Below are 17,775 nucleotides of genomic sequence, written 5' to 3'. Positions count from 1 at the left end.
AGAGTGAGTAGTAGAGAGAGTAGTAGAGAGTGAGTAATAGAGAGTAGTAGAGAGTGAGTAGTAGAGAGTGAGTAGTAGAGAGTGAGTAGTAGAGAGTAGTAGATAGTGAGTAGTAGGGAGTGAGTAGTAGAGAGAGAGTAGTAGAGAGAGAGTAGTAGAGAGTAGTAGAGTAGTAGAGAATGAGTAGTAGAGAGTGAGTATTAGAGAGTAGTGGTGAATATTCCAAAGTTAGGCACAGCACCATTTGCACAACAAGTCCAATCAAATCATATCACTTAGAGTCCTTACTGAAGCGCTGAATCTTGGTGTATATTCAAATGCTTTTATTTTCCTTAAGTTTATGTACCACAGCCAGCCGACGCGTTTCGTTCTGTACAACAGAACCGCTTCAGGGATGTCTTATTTCCTTCAAGTTATGTCGGTATCCTGTTGTCATATAACTAGATATTTCTTCCAAATGTTAGACGAGACGCAAGTACATTCTTATTCAAAGTGAATAGGTATCAATTTTACCCACACAATTCGGGCAGACTTGAGTAATTTATAGCATCCTCAAAGTCAGTCTTTCAAAAATTCCAAAGTATAGGACATGATAATCCAAATCCAAATGTTTCTCAAGAAAAGTCATTTTCAATCGTTCGGAATATCGGCGTTTGGGCAGATATGGCCCACGGACACGGTTTATGACTTTTCTTGAGAAACATTTGGATTTGGACTATCATGTCCTATACTTTGGAATTTTTGAAAGACTGACTTTGAGGATGCTATAAATTACTCAAGTCCATGGATGCTGCTGGGAACGCCCCCAGCAACACCCATTGCACACCCCTTTAACGCAGGACACTGCGTTAAAGGGACTGATATTTATCAGACAGGATTACGCCACAAAAAGTGGCTTAGTCCTGCCTGATAAATATCACTCAGTCTTCTGCGCCACTGGAACGTCACAAAAAGTGCATCATTCATGACATCACTGATGACATCACTGATGACATCTCAAATGACATCACTGATGACATCATCCACGTGACAATCAAATGCACCTCATCACACACTAGTATAATCTTTCATCACTTACTGTAAAATAGAAAGTGCCATATTTGAAACCATTGACACACCAATAGAAATTTCTAAACACTCACTCAGTTATTCATAGAACTATACACACATCTAATCACTTACCTATAGATTCAGTGTTATATGCAGTGAATAATCAACAGAACACTATCAAATATACTTATACGCCTATTTCAACATTACACACCAGCACACATTGTATTAATTTATAAAGACATCCTTCTGACTTATGCAAACAATTGATTATACTTACATTTACTCACCTACACACTTATACAAACACCACTTCATCTAATTATATAGATAGTAACTCACACTTAGTGTGTTATAAAATCACTATTACAAGTATACAGTTATCCATATAGTGACTCATACAATCACTAAGTCTTAGGCACACTTAATTAGATATAACTGTTACATACACTGCCTTTTTTCCCAAGTTTAATGGAGATGTACCATTGAGAGAAATATTTCATCACCACCACACCCATAAACATATACACTCACTGAAACAACTGTTATAACATGTAGTCTTAACCTCATATACCTACTGAATGAACTATTCACACATTTTTTGGCAATCACCCCCCCCCCCCACCAAACCACTTAGACATTCATTTACCCATACAAATACTCAGTTAAGAAACCAATAACAAATATAGTCTTTAACATAGCAATTAAGACAAAGCAATAAAGACTTTCACACAGTTTAGTAACTACACATTATATATAGTGAGACTCTACAAATTAGTCAAGGAAACAATCAATGATACTGTTACTAAATCCACCATCCACACATTTATATTTATATATCCACTCATTCTTCAATGCAAAGTAGTGTATTTATAATACAGATTTAAATATCAAAGCAAACCACATTCACTGGATGATGCCATCAGTGATGTCACTGACCATGTCATGAATGATGTAATATGTGACATCATCAGCAGTGGATTGCGGGCGCGCGAGTTATAGTGAGTACAACTAACTATAACGGGGGAAGTTCAATGGTTTTGTATGAGTAAAATGTCCAGCTAACTATAATATATATATATATATTTATATATATGTGCGCGGACCTTCGCGTGCGCGAGCTGCATGCTGATTGTCTGCCAATGTCTGTCAACACTCCAAAACAGAAATTGTTGGCAGCCATATTGTGCCTCGGTAGACTGAGGCACAAGAAAGCAGACAAACAAACGTGTAGAACTCAAAAAGGGGGCAGGGTAGAAGCACCCTGACCCCCTAGGCCTGCTCAGGGGGTCCCACTAGGACCCCCCCCCCCCCCAAGGCAAAACAAAATATTTTTTTCGAAAAATCGCGGGTGCGCGTACCGTGCGCGCACGGGTCCGCGTATGGTACGCGGACGGTGCGCGTACCTTTCCGAGAAAGTTGCATGCTTATTGGCTGTCAACACTCCAAACCAGGAAGTGTTGGCAGCCATCTTGTGCTCATTAGACTGAGGCACAAGAAAGCAGAAAAACAAACGTGTAGAACACAAAAAGGGGGCAGGGTAGAAACACCCTGACCCCCTAGGCCTGTTAAGGTGGTCCCACAAGGACCCCCAAGGCCAATTTTTTTTTTTTAAACCCGGTATGTTTTTTTAAACATTACCCCCCAGGGGGACCAAATCGCGGGGGCATAGTGATAAAGAAGTGTGGGGGGTGCCCAATCCTCCCCATACTGCCCCGGGGACCGCCGCCCTCGGGGGCAAAGCAACACAGCCCCCTGGGGCATACTGGAGGCTCCTGGTGGGCTAGTTGGCCCCCAGGGACCCCCAGTATGCAAGGGGAATTAGTACCCCCTCTTCAAACATGCACAGGGGCTGCGTTACAGAGAGGTGTAAAAAAGGGTGTGGCCTCATTACACCTCTCTGCAATGCAGCCCCCTGGTGCATACTGGAGGCTCCTGGTGGGCTAGTTGGCCCCCAGGGACCCCCAGTATGCAAGGGAATTAGTTTCCCCTCTGCAAACGCGCCTGAGGGCTGCGTTGCAGAAAGGTGTAACAAGGAGCATAGCATCATTACAACTCTGTGCAATGCAGCCCCCTGGCACATACTGGAGGTTCCATGTGGGCTAGTTGGCCCCCAGGGTCCCCAAGTATGCAAGGGGAATTAGTTCCCCCTCTTCAAACATGCACGGGGGCTGCGTTGCAGAGTGGTGTAAAAAAGGGTGTGGCCTCATTACACCTCTCTGCAATGCAGCCCCCTGGGGCATACTGCAGGTTCAAGGTGGGCTAGTTGGCCCCCAGGGACCCCCAGTACGCAAGGGGAATTAGTTCCCCCTCTGCAAACACGCCCGGGGGCTGCGTTGCAGAGAGGTGTAAAAAGGGGCGTGGCTTCATTACACCTCTCTGCAATGCAGTCCCCTGGCGCATACTGGAGATTCCTGGTGGGCTTTCAGGTCTTATATAGTTAGGAATTAGGATTAAAAAAAACCTTTGAAATTCACTGAAAAAACATAGGTTTCAGGCCTTATATAGTTAGGAATTAGCATTTAAAAAACCTTTGAAATTCACTGAAAAAACCATAGGTTTCAGGCCTTATATAGTTAGGAATTAGCATTTAAAAAAACTTTACAATTCACTCAAAGAACTATAAGTTTAAGGGGTGTTATAGTTAGCTGGACATTTCACTCATACAAAACCATTGAAATTGCTCCTATATAGTTCGTTGTACTAACTATATTTCGCTCACCCGCAATCCACTGCTGATGATGTCACATATTACATCCTTCATGACATGGTCAGTGACATCACTGATGACATCTCAAATGACAGGCAGTGCTAGTTCAGGAACAGGGAAATTACTAAAGATTCAGGAGTCAAGGTAGCACTGCAGGCAGTGCTAGTTCAGGAAACAGGGAAATTACTATAGCTCAGGAGTCAAGGTAGCACTGCAGGCCGTATTGGTTCAAGGAAACAGGACATAGCTACAGCTCAGGAAACAAGGAGTCGTCAAGAGAGCACTGCAAGCAGTGCAAATCAGGAACAATAAATAGTTGAAGCCCAGGAACAGGAACAAAGAATAACTATAGCTCAGGAACTCAGGAATCACTGGAAACAAGGATATCAAAAGCTCAGGAAACACTGGAAACAAAGATCGGTCTCACTGGAAAACAGCTACAATGACCAACCTTGGCCTGAAGGGAGCTGGCGCTTAAAAGAGCTCACATTAATCATATGCATCAGGTGTGAACAAGCGAGCAGCAGCCAGCTACAGGTGAGCTGAATTCTTCCACCCATCCTTGGCCTGCAGAGGTGGAGACGAAACAGAGAGCAGGGAATTCTAGGTAATAGAGTTTCCAGTATCAGCAGACTTGCTTCCAGAAAACCCGGCATGGATTGGGAATGGATGTCAAATCCTAAATGATGTCCAAATGCCTGGAAGTAAGGATATGAATACAGGGGAGTGTCTGGAGGCATATTAGAACACTGGAAAGCCCCACAATTTTGCCCCATTGTGGTGGGCACGAGAGCACAGGGAGTGAATTGTGACAAGTAACAACAGTTATTCCTGTCTCGTGTCTACTCCAAAGGGAAACTCCTGCACAAGACTACCATGCTCATTTACATGAGATAATTTATGCGCTACCCTGGCAGCAATTAACATTGGTTTTGGCAATAATTTGACTCATAAACGCTACGCTTTTATTTACAATCTTTTTTAACAGATACAAAAGAACACAATGCCGCTGTGTCCTCGAAATAAAAATGCGCTAAATTAAATAGTAAGCCTTTGCAAACCAGAACCAATAAATGTATATTTACTCTGCTGTCATGATGGCATATGGTCCGCATTTTGAATCGAGTATTTAAAATATTTTTCTTTAATGCTTTAATTGGAGAAACGTGATGATTGTTTATTACTAAACTGAATTCGGTCTGTTTAATGTTGAAATAAGATAAAATAAAATACCATAGCATTTATATTTGAAATCTATGTTGAAATGTGCAAGTTCCTTCTTGGGGCACCTTGGCACTGATTTTCTTTTTTTTTATGATGAGATGTGTACTGTAATGAAGAAGTTTCATCTTTGAAGAGAGGCAAGAGAGTGCACTTTGTAAACTCTAGTAAAGAAATAACAGAAATTGAAGAAAGCATGTGCACTCATTTCAAACAGCCAATGCAGCCACAAAAAGTGTCGATTGTGAAATATGTCCGACGTGTTGTATAAAGATACAGAGAATAAGAAGACATCATATTACCTTGGATGGAACACAATGATTATATAATACTAGCTCTGATTTGTCCCAGTGGTATACTACAAGGAGTCAGGATACCAGTTTAGCAACAAAGTGTGGAAATTATTAGGAGCGACCTACACAACATCAATGAATAATGATCTTAAAATTCAACTTAATAAAATGTTATTATCGCCAATTGCTGTGAATCAGGCCTAATTCTAGCGAGGCACTAAATAAGATCCTATTTTAACACCAATCTGCCATCCCTGTGGGTGGCAAATGCAAAAAGAACAATTGATGGACAGAATGCAGAACAATGTCATACATTCACCCCAGTACGGAGATATGGGCCAAAATCTGTAGTTTTTTTGCTCCCATGCCATTCCAGTTTGAACCCAGCCATATGCAAATCAGTCTTGACCCTGTGCCCAATGGGAACAGTCCAGCCAAACTGCCAGGCCAGGCCCTCCCTGGACTGGAAATAAGCATCCTAGGACCGGTTTCGGGGTTTCACCTCTCATCAGCCAGAATAGCTTGACACCAGTAGCATGGACAATATAGGACCCTTTCACATTTGCGAATGGGTTACCACCAACTTTGAGTTGGCGGTATGTGTGAAATTTTTGCAAACGCATTTTACTTGCAAAACATTTGTACATACCAATGCAAATCGGTATTTGGAATGGACACCCTAAATATGCCCCTTCCAAAAAACGGATTCGCAAATCCAAATTGCGATTAGGTAACAAGTTACTGAATAGCAATGTGGGCTTTGTTCCTTTGGAATGCCTTTTTGTGATTGCAAACATCCCGATTCTGTGAATCGGGTTGTTTGCGACCTCAAAAAGGCTTCGTACATCAAGCTTTTAGTGTGCTATTTATGTTCTTAGTCCAGGAAACCTAGACTTGACAGTTTTGCATAACCTGCTTACAATGATTTAGTGATAAACTTTTGTGAAACGCACACAAAGGCATAGCTATGACAAATATATTTTCTAGAACCAGACTTTAAAATGATTTATAGGTTATTACAGGGCAAAAAAGTGGTTTGGTGTCTGGGTCCAACTTTTAATGTTAGATTGCTGCTAGATGTCTCATTTATCTGTCCACTTTGTTAACACTTTCTCAAGGTCAATTGAAAAGTAATAATCCTGTGCAGTGGCCAGCTGGGAGGAATGGGACAGTATACTGAATTGTTCTGCTTAACACGTTAGTTCAAGAAGGATCAGCATTGACTCAGGTTATCTACTGGACTATCAACATATGAACAATCAATAAAATCATGCAGGCTCAGTGGATCACTTTGAAGGCAATTCACATTTTTATTTTTCCAGGCAGACTGATCAATACCATGCTTGCATTTGGTTAACAGATATTTTAGGTGGACAGCTTCTGAAAGGCAATAGGTAGAGTTTAGTCAGAAACACATTGGGCTAATTACTTGATATCCATATTAGGGTTGGCTCAATTAACTTCTTCCAGGGCGCATACGGCACAATGTAAACTGAAAACATAAAAAAATGTTTGAGGACTATAAACCATAAGAAACATACATTCCAGGATGAAGACAACTTCTAAATTACAATCTGCGTATAAATAGAAACCAAATCATTCACCACGTGGAACAAAATATCCTAAGCCGTCAACACTGTGAACAGTATAACGGTGACTATTAAGACCGATCTAAAAAAAAAAAAAAACATAGTGCTGGGAACTACTACTTAACTTCCTAGATTTGTGGTATTTGGAAGGGAATCAGATGGGTTGGGTAAAGGTCATTCTTCCATTCAATCACAAGCTTCAGAAATGTGCAGAACTATTCAGTGAAAACACAGTAAAAATATTTAATTTTGCTTGACATGAAAGATCCATCTATGTGAACAGCCATGCCCTTTGGACAGATTTGACAATGTTTTCACAAAGACTTTTGATGATGATGGGGTGAGGTGGAGGCCAACTTGTAATATTATCCATTCAGCTACATGTCGCAGAACCTGTTTGCATTTGCACTTTAGAGTGGAACCTTTCCAGTCCAGTGTTTGTTTCCAGTGGATGCAGTCACAAGAGACCTTGAGAAGGGCAGCTGTTCATGCAGTCACCTCTGTTCAGTTTCCAAATGCCAACATGGCTTAAAGTTTGTAGGTGCACTGGGCTAGACTACAAAGAAGTGTGGGCTTCAACACCCACAGCAAACACACCCACAGGAACAACTGCGGTGTATAAATACTAATTAGTTTAACATTAGAATACGCTTTTGCCCAAAAAAAGGCAAATGGAGCAGTTCTAAAATGTGAACTTCCTTCCCTCACCACACACCGGTACAGTGCAGTATTGCCAGATTTACTACCTGTAGCAGCAGGATTTGTATACAGTCAACGTAATTGGTCTGTGACCACACTCTATATAATAAAAAATAAAAACATCTTTTGGATTTCTTGAGTTTCTCTTAAAACATGGAAAATCTTGGGAAGAGTGCATCCTCCGTTGGTTCGGGCTCATTAACTCATTAACTTCTGGCGGATATTAACAATCTGCGTCAATCTTGTGAGCTGAAGAAGACAAAAGTACAGAGAATTCATTTATATATCATGGCTCCTAATATGGGAATGCAGTTTTCAAAGTGTCAATTACAAGTGTATAACAATGCATGGATAAGCTTAGCTCAAAGAACAGTAAGGCAATCATGGTCGCAAGAACAGAGAATCATGGCACAACATAAAACCAATTAGCCTCAGAAAGACTTTCCCCAATATAACATATGCAAATTCATAAAAAGTTTCTTAATTACTTATCTTCACATTTTACATTTATAATGTCCAATTAGAATTGATCTTTTATCTTTCTCGATAACACAATTTTAGCTGCGTACTAATTTTAGTAAACTGTTGTTTTCTTTGGGCTATATCTATCAAGTTTATAGTTTAAACTAATTGCAAATAAAGTCAAATAAATAGCTTTATTTAACTTTTTGAGCCTTCTATTTTATGACGCGCTTAGATGAGTTTAACTAAATTCACAAAGTAACAAAAATATTTGTAATTTCTTACTTTGAAACGCTGTTATTGAAGCGCTTAAACCACTAGTATGAGGAAGAGGCACTTTGAGGCGAGACTGATCATTATTTCTTGATTGCATTATGTATTTCAGTATAGGAAATATCCAAAATGTAAGATAAACCCCAACTTCACTAACTCCACACTCCCAGCCATGGTGGTGCATGTGTGCCAATATCAATGCAAATCACTACTTAGTTCTAGAGAGCAAACATCCTAGTTTTTCAATCACAACACTAAAAAAGCTATTTTTTTTAATTTCAAAATTATTTTATTGAAAAGATTTTACAAGTATAATACAATACAGTACAGTAATGTTGCGGGGGCATTGACATACGATCTAAGGAACACATGTTCACTCCCCTGAGAGGAAGACAACTCATTCCATATCTTCTCTACTCGCTTAGGGAGATCTTTCATGTAAGGCTGCACTGAAGACGTGATCATCACCACCGAGTATCTCAAATAACCACCTCTGGTTTCAGCTGTTAAAGAACTGCTTGTTCCTTCTTTCTTTTGAGCCCTTTATACCATGCCACGGTCAGAATATTTAACACAGCTGAACAGCAGGTGGGGGTCAGCTTTTGCGGTGAAAATCACATTTCCCCCGATTTTAATACGTTTGCACCGGCTTCTTGTGTTGAAACACACTTAAATGATGGTCATATGCTATGTACAGTATATGTTTAACCTTTCTCACACTACAAACGAATTATGTTACCACTTCAAGTTCTTATTCTCTGTATACTAAACGCAAGATGCTAAACTCTCAGGGCAGCCTCTCAGACCAAGGAGCTTCACAGTAGAGGCAAGCTCGCTCCATCCAGTCTGGAATAAAATCGGCACTTATTTTAGAACTATAAGTTAACTGGCTTTTGCATGCTTTGACGTTCTAGTGTGTATTAGAGGAAAGCCCACATCAACGGATACATTAGAGTCATCAGCAGTGTGAAACAGCGGTCCAAATTGTAAACAAAGCACATGATCAGAATTAAGAGAACTATCTTAAAACCATTTCACTCTCAATTATCTCTCATTCTGAGCACTTTCTATTCAGCAGAATGTGCTCTATTAACTGCCGAATTCTTTTATGGGATACAGTGCCCATATTGTACATTACAAGGATACTACAAGTCACAGAGGAGTTTTTCTGCAATAGAGAGAAATGAGGATGAAGGCCGAGTTCCTTTATAAGGTCACGGAATACTAAGGTGTCAAAGTCCTTGTAGAGTGGGGCAGAGAGTATTTTATTCCTTATAATACATAGCCAGTCCACCTCTTATGGTCTTTCTCCTTCATGTAAAAGAGATAGTGTGTTTGTAGACATGAAGAATAAAAGCATGATACATAGTGTAAATGTAACCAAAACAAAATGGAGTTGGTAATTTATTAAAAAAATATATTTGTTTAATGTACATAAGAGTTAAAAGAAGCTGCAGCTCAGAATGAATGCTAACATTAGGAGAAATAATTTCCGTACTGTAACGAAAAATGCAGAAAAAAATGAAGATTCCCATAAAACTCTCCTGCCTGCAGATCACAGATCATTCTAGAAAATTAGAACATAAGAATGAAAAGGCTGTTCTCGTTTTCTTGGTTTAAACTGCAGCTTTCGTGCTGCTCCGTGACCTTTCTTTCAATTTGGTTGCTGGCTCTGTCAGTTGGCATTATGATATCACAAATCAACTCCAATAAGGTATAACAATTGAGCATAAACACAATTTTCATACACACCCTTAGAATTATACAACAGCTGAGCACACCCCAATGCTTCATCATCCAATTTCACCGGTGCTGACTCTATACTTTTTTTTTACTTTAATTATCATTTCCATAAACATTGCATTCCATACATGTTACTCACTTTAATTTAGCATTGTATGACGGTGCTGACTCTATACTTTTTTTTTAACTTTAATTATCATTTCCATAAACATTGCATTCCATACATGTTACTCACTTTAATTTAGCATTGTATGACGTTATAGCAGTGGCGTGTCAACATAGTGCTTGTACATAGAAAAATCCTGTCCTCAATCCAATCAACCTATATATTTGACAAAGTATCTACCACACACTGTTAATTGTTAATTAATAGATATTTAAAAAATCAAATCCTGAGGCATCTTCACAGAGCCATAGAGTGGCGCCCCTGAGAGATGCCTGTCACAGGCAGCACACGCAAAAAACCTGCACACCATCACCTAAAAAGAATGGCGTTGTTCCTGTCCGCTGGAAGCCTGTGCTCTTTTCATACATTGCAGATGGTAAGAAAACCTGCTCTAAATCAATTACTGCTCTCAATTTCATTTTTTTTATTTTATAGCAGGTTCTAAGTCTAACTTTCTTTGTTCACAACAGATGGGAAATCCGAGGCTGCTTCTCATAGTTGTTAGGTAATTCACACTCCTGATGCATGGCAAAGGCCAAGGCCCTTCCTTTAGCTGTAGAGGAGGGTATGGATCCCCCTTGCTATTTCTGAAGAGTTGGTAAGAAGTCTTCTGGGTCTTAAGTACCATCCCTCCATCACCTGAGGTATCAGAAGATGTCAAGTGACAACTCAGGGTATGTTGCAGGTGGTATATAACCCTCTGTGTGCGCCAATGTATCTCTTGTTTCATGGCTTGTTGTAAACCCCTGTTGCCCCTTTTGTTGTTTAGTGTCACAACAGATGCCCATAGTATAACAACATTTATCTTCATTCTGCAATGGCTAGCATGGCTTCCTACAATACGCCGTGATCTACCACCATTATTCTACAGTCAGGTGCATCAGTCAAGCACACAAACACACCACCCTGCCCTCAGCCCATCACCCACCCCAAAAAAGGAACAGTCCGAACATTTATGGGAGAGTTGCCCATGAAAGTTAGTGAAAGATGCTCTTAAGCACTGGATACTTTTTAATCAAAATCATATGATTGAGAGGGAAAAACCATGAAATGCTTTAGTATCTAATGAGTCCATAACAAGAGTGAAAGTGGTCCTAGGTTGCTTGTGTTCTGGTTCAGGGAGCACCTAGATTGGCAGTTCAGGTTGGACTATTTTCATTTCAGTTTAATGAAGGACTCTTTAACATGGCCACATTTTATGGTTTCATTTCCCAAAAAAACTTCTGTTTGCCTTTCTCTGTTCCTGAAAAGAGGATTCACTATCCCCTTTGAGGAAGCGGAGTTGTATGCCCAAAATACACCGACATATAACATTTGGACTACTCAAATATGTTTAGGTTAACATTGTGGAAGACTCCTATAATTAAGGGGGCACATTTTGAGTTGTTTATTCTCAAGGAAAAAGACAGCTGTATGTCAGCCAAAGTGAAATGATCTACTCTTACACAACGAGCATACCAGCTTAGTTTAGGGACTCAATTTGTTCGACTCATCAACGCTGTTGAACGGAGACTCTTGTAGTTAACATGGGCAATTCTGGGAATGTGCTTTTTTCCATGAAGAAGGCAGTGTTTAAGAACTCCTGTATTGCACCAAAATATAAAACGTGGCTCCCAAACTGATTTTTCAACTTTATTAAAGTCCCCCATGTTTTACATGGGCACATTTTGATTTAGTCTCCAAAATGGCAGTCATACTATACCATTTCAATGTGGTTGTTTTATACTCTTGCACAAAATGACAATCAGTCTGAAATCCAGCTGTATGCCCCACTTGTTGAACAAAGTTTATGTATGTACATACAATAGTTTATGGAGTGTGTGCCAAGGTAGCTTGAAGGAGCCCCAAGTGCAGGTAGAAGAAACACTCTGAGAGGAGAAAGAGCTTTGGAAAGAGAAGCCCATTATGTTCTTGAATTCTAGACACAAAATAACAAAGAAGTGCTGGTCCTTAAATCTATTTCTCCAATGTAATATACCAACATGGTCAGAAAGAATCAGTGCTGGAAGTTTGTTACAATCAGAAATGTAGTTTCGTCTTCCATATGGAGACTAGTTCATAAGGTGGTGATTAGAAAAGAGAATGCGAACTAAGATGCTTAGATTTCTAGAGAAGTGTAGACCTTCATGGATGAACACTGTTCAATTCAGTTATTGCTGCATTTAAAGAGGGATTATTCCAATCTAGCTCCCACAGAGACTTGAATACCACTATTATGACATCACATCATCTCATGTATATTTAAAAAGCGCATGCCTGGGGGTATCTTGGTGCTGAATAACAATTGATTTTTGTTACCCAAGTCAAGGGTGCTCATTTTATCAACCATGGAAGAATGAAAGTCTGAGTGGAACACCAGGATTCAAATGTGATTGTGTGTTCAAACACAAACCCCTTAGGTGGATATATTAGTATACTAAGTTACCAGACTAATACTATCTATTTCTTCTGTGTCTTTAAAATAACTATAGTCGTACACATCACTGTGGTGACTTGAATAGGACTATAATCACACACTATCATTGTAGGGACTTGAACATCACTGAGTTCACACACTATCTCTGTGGGGACTTGAACATGACTATAATTACACACTATCTCTGTGTCGTCCTCTGCATCAGTATAATCAATCAAATACTATCTTTGTGGGGAATTGAACAAGACTATCATCACACACTATTTCTGCAGAGACTGTGGCAACACTATAATCATAAACCAACTCTGTGGGGAACTGTACATCTCTACAATTACACACTATCTCTGTGGGGACCTGGGTATGTCTATGTGAGGGGGCACCAAGCGGCTCTCGTCCCTGGTCCCTAAATCCTAACGGAGACCGCTTACCTGTAGGAGCTAGGACCCGAACTCAAATGTTACGCATGACACCCTTCAGGAAGGTAAACACTCCCCTCCATATTCTGCCCACACAGGATCAAGCCTCTCGGGACGTCACTGAGGAAGGAAGAGGGAGTAACCCCGGAAGCGGTTCCGAGGCGGAAGAGAAAAAGAGCCAATCACAGCAAAGCGGGTGCGAAGACGCCGGAGAAAGAAGGAAGTTGTCAAGCAAAGAGACTGTGAAGACGATGGACGCGGAATCGATAGGAGACGAGGAACCAAGAGATGACGAGGCGGAAGACGAAGAAGAAGACGAGAGGTGGTGTGAATACTGGTGGTCCCCACAGGAGGAGGAAGCGAGAGCAGCCGCAACTCAGGAGAGTTGCGGCAGAGCCAGTGAGTGGCTCAGGACAGGGGAGGTGGGAGGGGGGTGAGTGAAAGGGGGGGGGGGGGGAGGAGAAAAGGCTGATAGCAAAAATACAGGCACAAATGCACTTTCCCTTTTTCACTGTCCTCACAGGATCCCACCTATCCTCACGAGTGACCCTGAACTGATCCAGAAGTGTATTAAACCACCAAATTGGGTGGGTGATGGGAATGTCATAGCCTGGGGGAGTCTTATTTACAAAAAGGACTGACGGCTCGTTTTTCTTTTCATGCTCATGAGCCTCCGTGGGAACACCCTGACCGTGGAGAAGATCTGTCTGACGAGGGAAATTCCGAAGAAGACGTGTCGCCTGAAAAAGAGACTGATCACAAGGAAATCAAGGAAACACCATCTTCTTCCAGTTCTACACTTGAATTAGTAAATAAAAGTTGCAGACTGGCACATTACATACAGCCTCCTCGTCTATTTATCCGGCTCGCTCTCCCACAAGTGGTGTCAGAAGTGAGATTCGCCGGAGACATGGAGGCTGTACTCTCCAAGATGGCTGAAAACCAGGAGAGTCTAGGGAATGCAATGGAGAAATTCCTGGCAGTTGTTGAAGAAGACAGAGGGAAATTACAACAAGTTATCTCTGAACAAAGCCAATCCCATGACACCGCAATGGGTAAACTCGTGGACGTCATTGGTCAACAAAGAGCCCCAAGCACATTACCATCGGTCATTCTACAAAAATACGTAAGCTGGGAAGATCCTGATTTTTTTTTTTTTTTTTTTTTTTTCAAAACCAAAAGATCCTGATTTTTAAAAAAAAAAAATTTTGAGAGAATGGCTATGGCAGCAGCAATGCCAATGGATAAATGGGGCCACTACCTTGGATTCCTATTGTCGGGCGAACTTCAAGCCTCTTACCAAGCAGCCAATATCCAAGGAGTCACCTCATATGCAGAAATTAAACAATGCATCCTTGAAAGATTGGGCGTTGACGAAGAAACCTATAGAATGTGGCTCAGACAAATAAAGGAAGGTCCCCAAGAAACCTTCAGAGCCCTATATTTCATAATAAAGGATATGGCAGACCAGTGGTTGAAACCCGCCATTGCCACCAAAGAAGAGATTATGGCCAAGGTATATTTGGAGCAGTATTTATCCTCGCTCCATCCACCCATTCAGAAATGGGTGAGGCAACATGCCCATTTCACCCTTGAGACCGCAGTAGAGATCGCAAGTGCATATAGAGCCCAAGAAACACAAAAAGGACGGGTAGAAACACTTTGGAAAGCAGGGATCAGTGGGATACATCAACCACCAATGGTTAGAAAGCCAGATCCTGTTACAGTTGTCCCTGGGCCCCCTGTGTTCAGAGTTCCCGGTCCTCAGGCGGTTAGAGCCCCTATTCCCGGATCACAGTGTTTTAACTGCGGTGTACTGGGACACATGGCCCGCTTCTGTCTGCAGAAGGAAGAACCAGTGGAAGTGGGCGTTGCCAGAAATCATTATTGTTTGTCACAATATAACCAATCACCCCCTTATCGAAGCGGAATAACCGTGAATGGACAACCTATGACGGCTCTAGCGGATACAGGATGTTGGCAGAGCATGGTACGGCCTCAGGATTTGGGGACTGAGATAGGAAAAGCCAACGTAAATGTGAATATTCGTTGTGTCCATGTGGACACCAAACAATATCCCACTACACACATATGTATACAACACTTACCGATCCAGGTTCCAGATTACGAGTTGGTCTCATTCCTAAACTACCTGAACACGTCATATTAGAGAACGATTATCCCCAGCTATCACAGCTGCTCACCAAGACAAACATGGACGACAAGACTGGTGGGCTGTTGCCTCCTTTTTTCAAGATGAGAAACCCGATTGGTTTTTGGTTTTCCTAGCTTTGGAAGGGGACCAAACACAAAAGAGAAAAACAAAAACTGTAACCGCCCTTCCGGTTCAGACAGAAGAAAACCCATGGGAAGCTGATAGAAACTTCCATGCAGCCCAAAGACAGGATCCCGTTTTGCAAGAAGCATGGTGTCAGGCCGTGCCCAATGAAGACCCTTTGTTATGTTGAAATTACATATAGAGCGCACTTTCACCAGGCGGTTTCATAGCGCTGTGAACCGGGGGCAGGAGATGAGTGAAAGGTGGGCATTGCGTTACTCGTAAGCCTGACAAAACAACAGGGTTTTCAGAAGGGATCTGAAGTGGGTGTAAGATGTAGTTAATCTATATTCCAGGGGGACTGAGTTCCAGAAGTGGGGGGCAAGGAAAGAGAATCTAAGACCACCGTGTTTCTTCCAACATAGAATGAGTTGGCATAGTCAATGCAGGAGATGACCAGGGCCAGAAGAGCGAGGGTTAGGGCCTCCGTGGTTAAGAATCTAGAGATCTTTCGAATTCTACGAAGGTGGAAGAAACAAGATGACACAACTGCGCTAATCTGAGGCTTCATGGATAGGTCTTTGCAGATTATAACCCCCAGGCTTTTAGCGGATTCTGCAGGACAGGGAGGAGTGCCTAGGAGGGGGGCCAGAAGTTAAAGTTCCATGGGTTAGAGGGGCCTCCAGTCAGGATCAGCTCATCTTGTCGGGGTTGAGTTTTAATTGATTGGCCAGCATCCAATCGCTAATGAGGCACATGGTGGACTGGAAGTTGTTGACTGTAGTTGTCAGAGGAGTCAATGTCAAACACCAGCTGGATGTCTTCTTTACACGTATGTCCCTTTAAAAAAAATTAATAATGGACTGTTGTACTGGAAAGCCGAAGTCTCCAAGGCACCTCAGTTATTAGCACCCACCCTCTTCCAGGAAAAAGTCCTATACATGGCCCATACCCATTTACTAGGGGGACACTTTAGTGATGAGAAAACTGAGCAATTAATAATGGAAAAGTTCTACTGGCTAGGGATTTACAGGCAAGTGAAACAGTACTACAGGGAATGCCCCATTTGCCACAAAAATCACTGATACAGACCCTCTACAACCCCTCAACATCCCCTATAATAGATTAACCCTTTTTTAGAGTGGGGATGGACATTATCGGTTCACTATTATCTTCCCGTAGTGGATGTCGTTATGTCTCAGTCCTTGTGGACTATGTCTAGAGATATCTACTTGCCTATGCCATAGCCATGTTACTTGGTTACATATAGAATGTTTTTAATTCAAGATTGGGACTGCTGAAGAGATTTTCGCATAAGATTATTTTAAAGGACCATGCTAAGTCTGTTGTTCATAAAATAAGAAATGTACCAAATTTAATGTTAGAGCCCTTGCGTCAAGAAATTTATAATTTATTGAAGCAAGGGATTCATTGAGCTGATAGAGGCCTCCAAATGGTTGGCTCCGATTGTTATTGCCCCGAAGGATTAAAAAAAATGTGTCTTTATATAGACTTGCGCAATCTTAATAAGAACATTTGGGTAGATAGAGAGCCACTACCCAATATATCAGAAATGCTATCAACAATGAGAGATGGACATATTTTTTGTGTTCTAGATATGTCTGCAGCGTATCATCAAATTAAGTTGCATGAGTCATCGAGACATCTGACTTCCTTTGCCACACCTCTTGGTGCATTTAGATACAAGAGGATGCCTTTTGGTTTGGCGTCGGCCTCTGGCGTTTTTCAGAGAGCAATGAAAAATATTTTTGGAGACATAAAGAAGGTTTGGTGTTTCCAAGATGACATTTTAATTGCTGGAAATGATTATTGTGAACATGATAAATTATTTGAGGAGGTAATGACAAGACTGGAGAAACATAATTTGACGATAAAAAGAGAAAAATGTCAATTGAGAAAGACAAAGGTTGATTATTTGGGACATGAAGTGAGTTCAGAAGGTATACAACCCAAGAAAATTATTTTTAAAGCGATTACAATGGCACCTGAACCAACAAATAAGGATGAACTTCGATCCTTTTTAGGATTAGCGGAGTATTGCTCAAAATATGTAAATAGTTTTACTGAAATTGTGGAACCTTTAGGAGCAATTATGAAAAAAAATTCTATTTGAATGGTCTGTTGAGTGTAAAGAGGCTTTTGAACTTATAAAAATGAGAATATCTGAAGCACCTACTTTAGGACGTTTTGAAGTTGGGAGAAAAACTTTCTTAACTACTGATGCCAGTGGTGTAGGTGTTGGGGCAGTATTATCACAGATGGTTGGTGGTGAAGAACGAATGATTGGTTTTGCCTCAAAAAGATTGCAGGGTGCAGAAAAGTCTTATTCGGTAATTGAGAGAGAAGCTTTGGGGTGCTGTTGGGGAATGTGTCATTTTAAGTTTTATTTATGAGGTCTTTCTTTTAGAATCCGCACTGATCATAAACCGTCATTGTAC

At 41.1% G+C, this 17,775-nt stretch overlaps 1 protein-coding gene across 1 annotated transcript in view; it reads right to left on the bottom strand.

The window, feature by feature from the left end:
- Positions 1 to 6,560: 6,560 nt before the first annotated feature.
- Positions 6,561 to 17,775, bottom strand: part of DNAJC11 (DnaJ heat shock protein family (Hsp40) member C11) — a 788,848-nt gene continuing 777,633 nt past the window's right edge. The window contains exon 16 of the mRNA XM_086922163.1: positions 6,561 to 7,811. Within this exon, the coding sequence (XP_086778289.1) occupies positions 7,786 to 7,811 (26 nt within the window). The 3' untranslated portion in view covers positions 6,561 to 7,785. The remainder of the gene's footprint in view (positions 7,812 to 17,775) is intronic.

The sequence above is a fragment of the Lissotriton vulgaris genome, chromosome 5 (assembly GCF_964263255.1).
Source record: "Lissotriton vulgaris chromosome 5, aLisVul1.2, whole genome shotgun sequence".
Taxonomy (NCBI): domain Eukaryota; kingdom Metazoa; phylum Chordata; class Amphibia; order Caudata; family Salamandridae; genus Lissotriton; species Lissotriton vulgaris.
The sequence above is the reverse complement of the archived record's forward strand: the minus strand, read 5'-3'. Positions and strand labels throughout refer to the sequence as shown.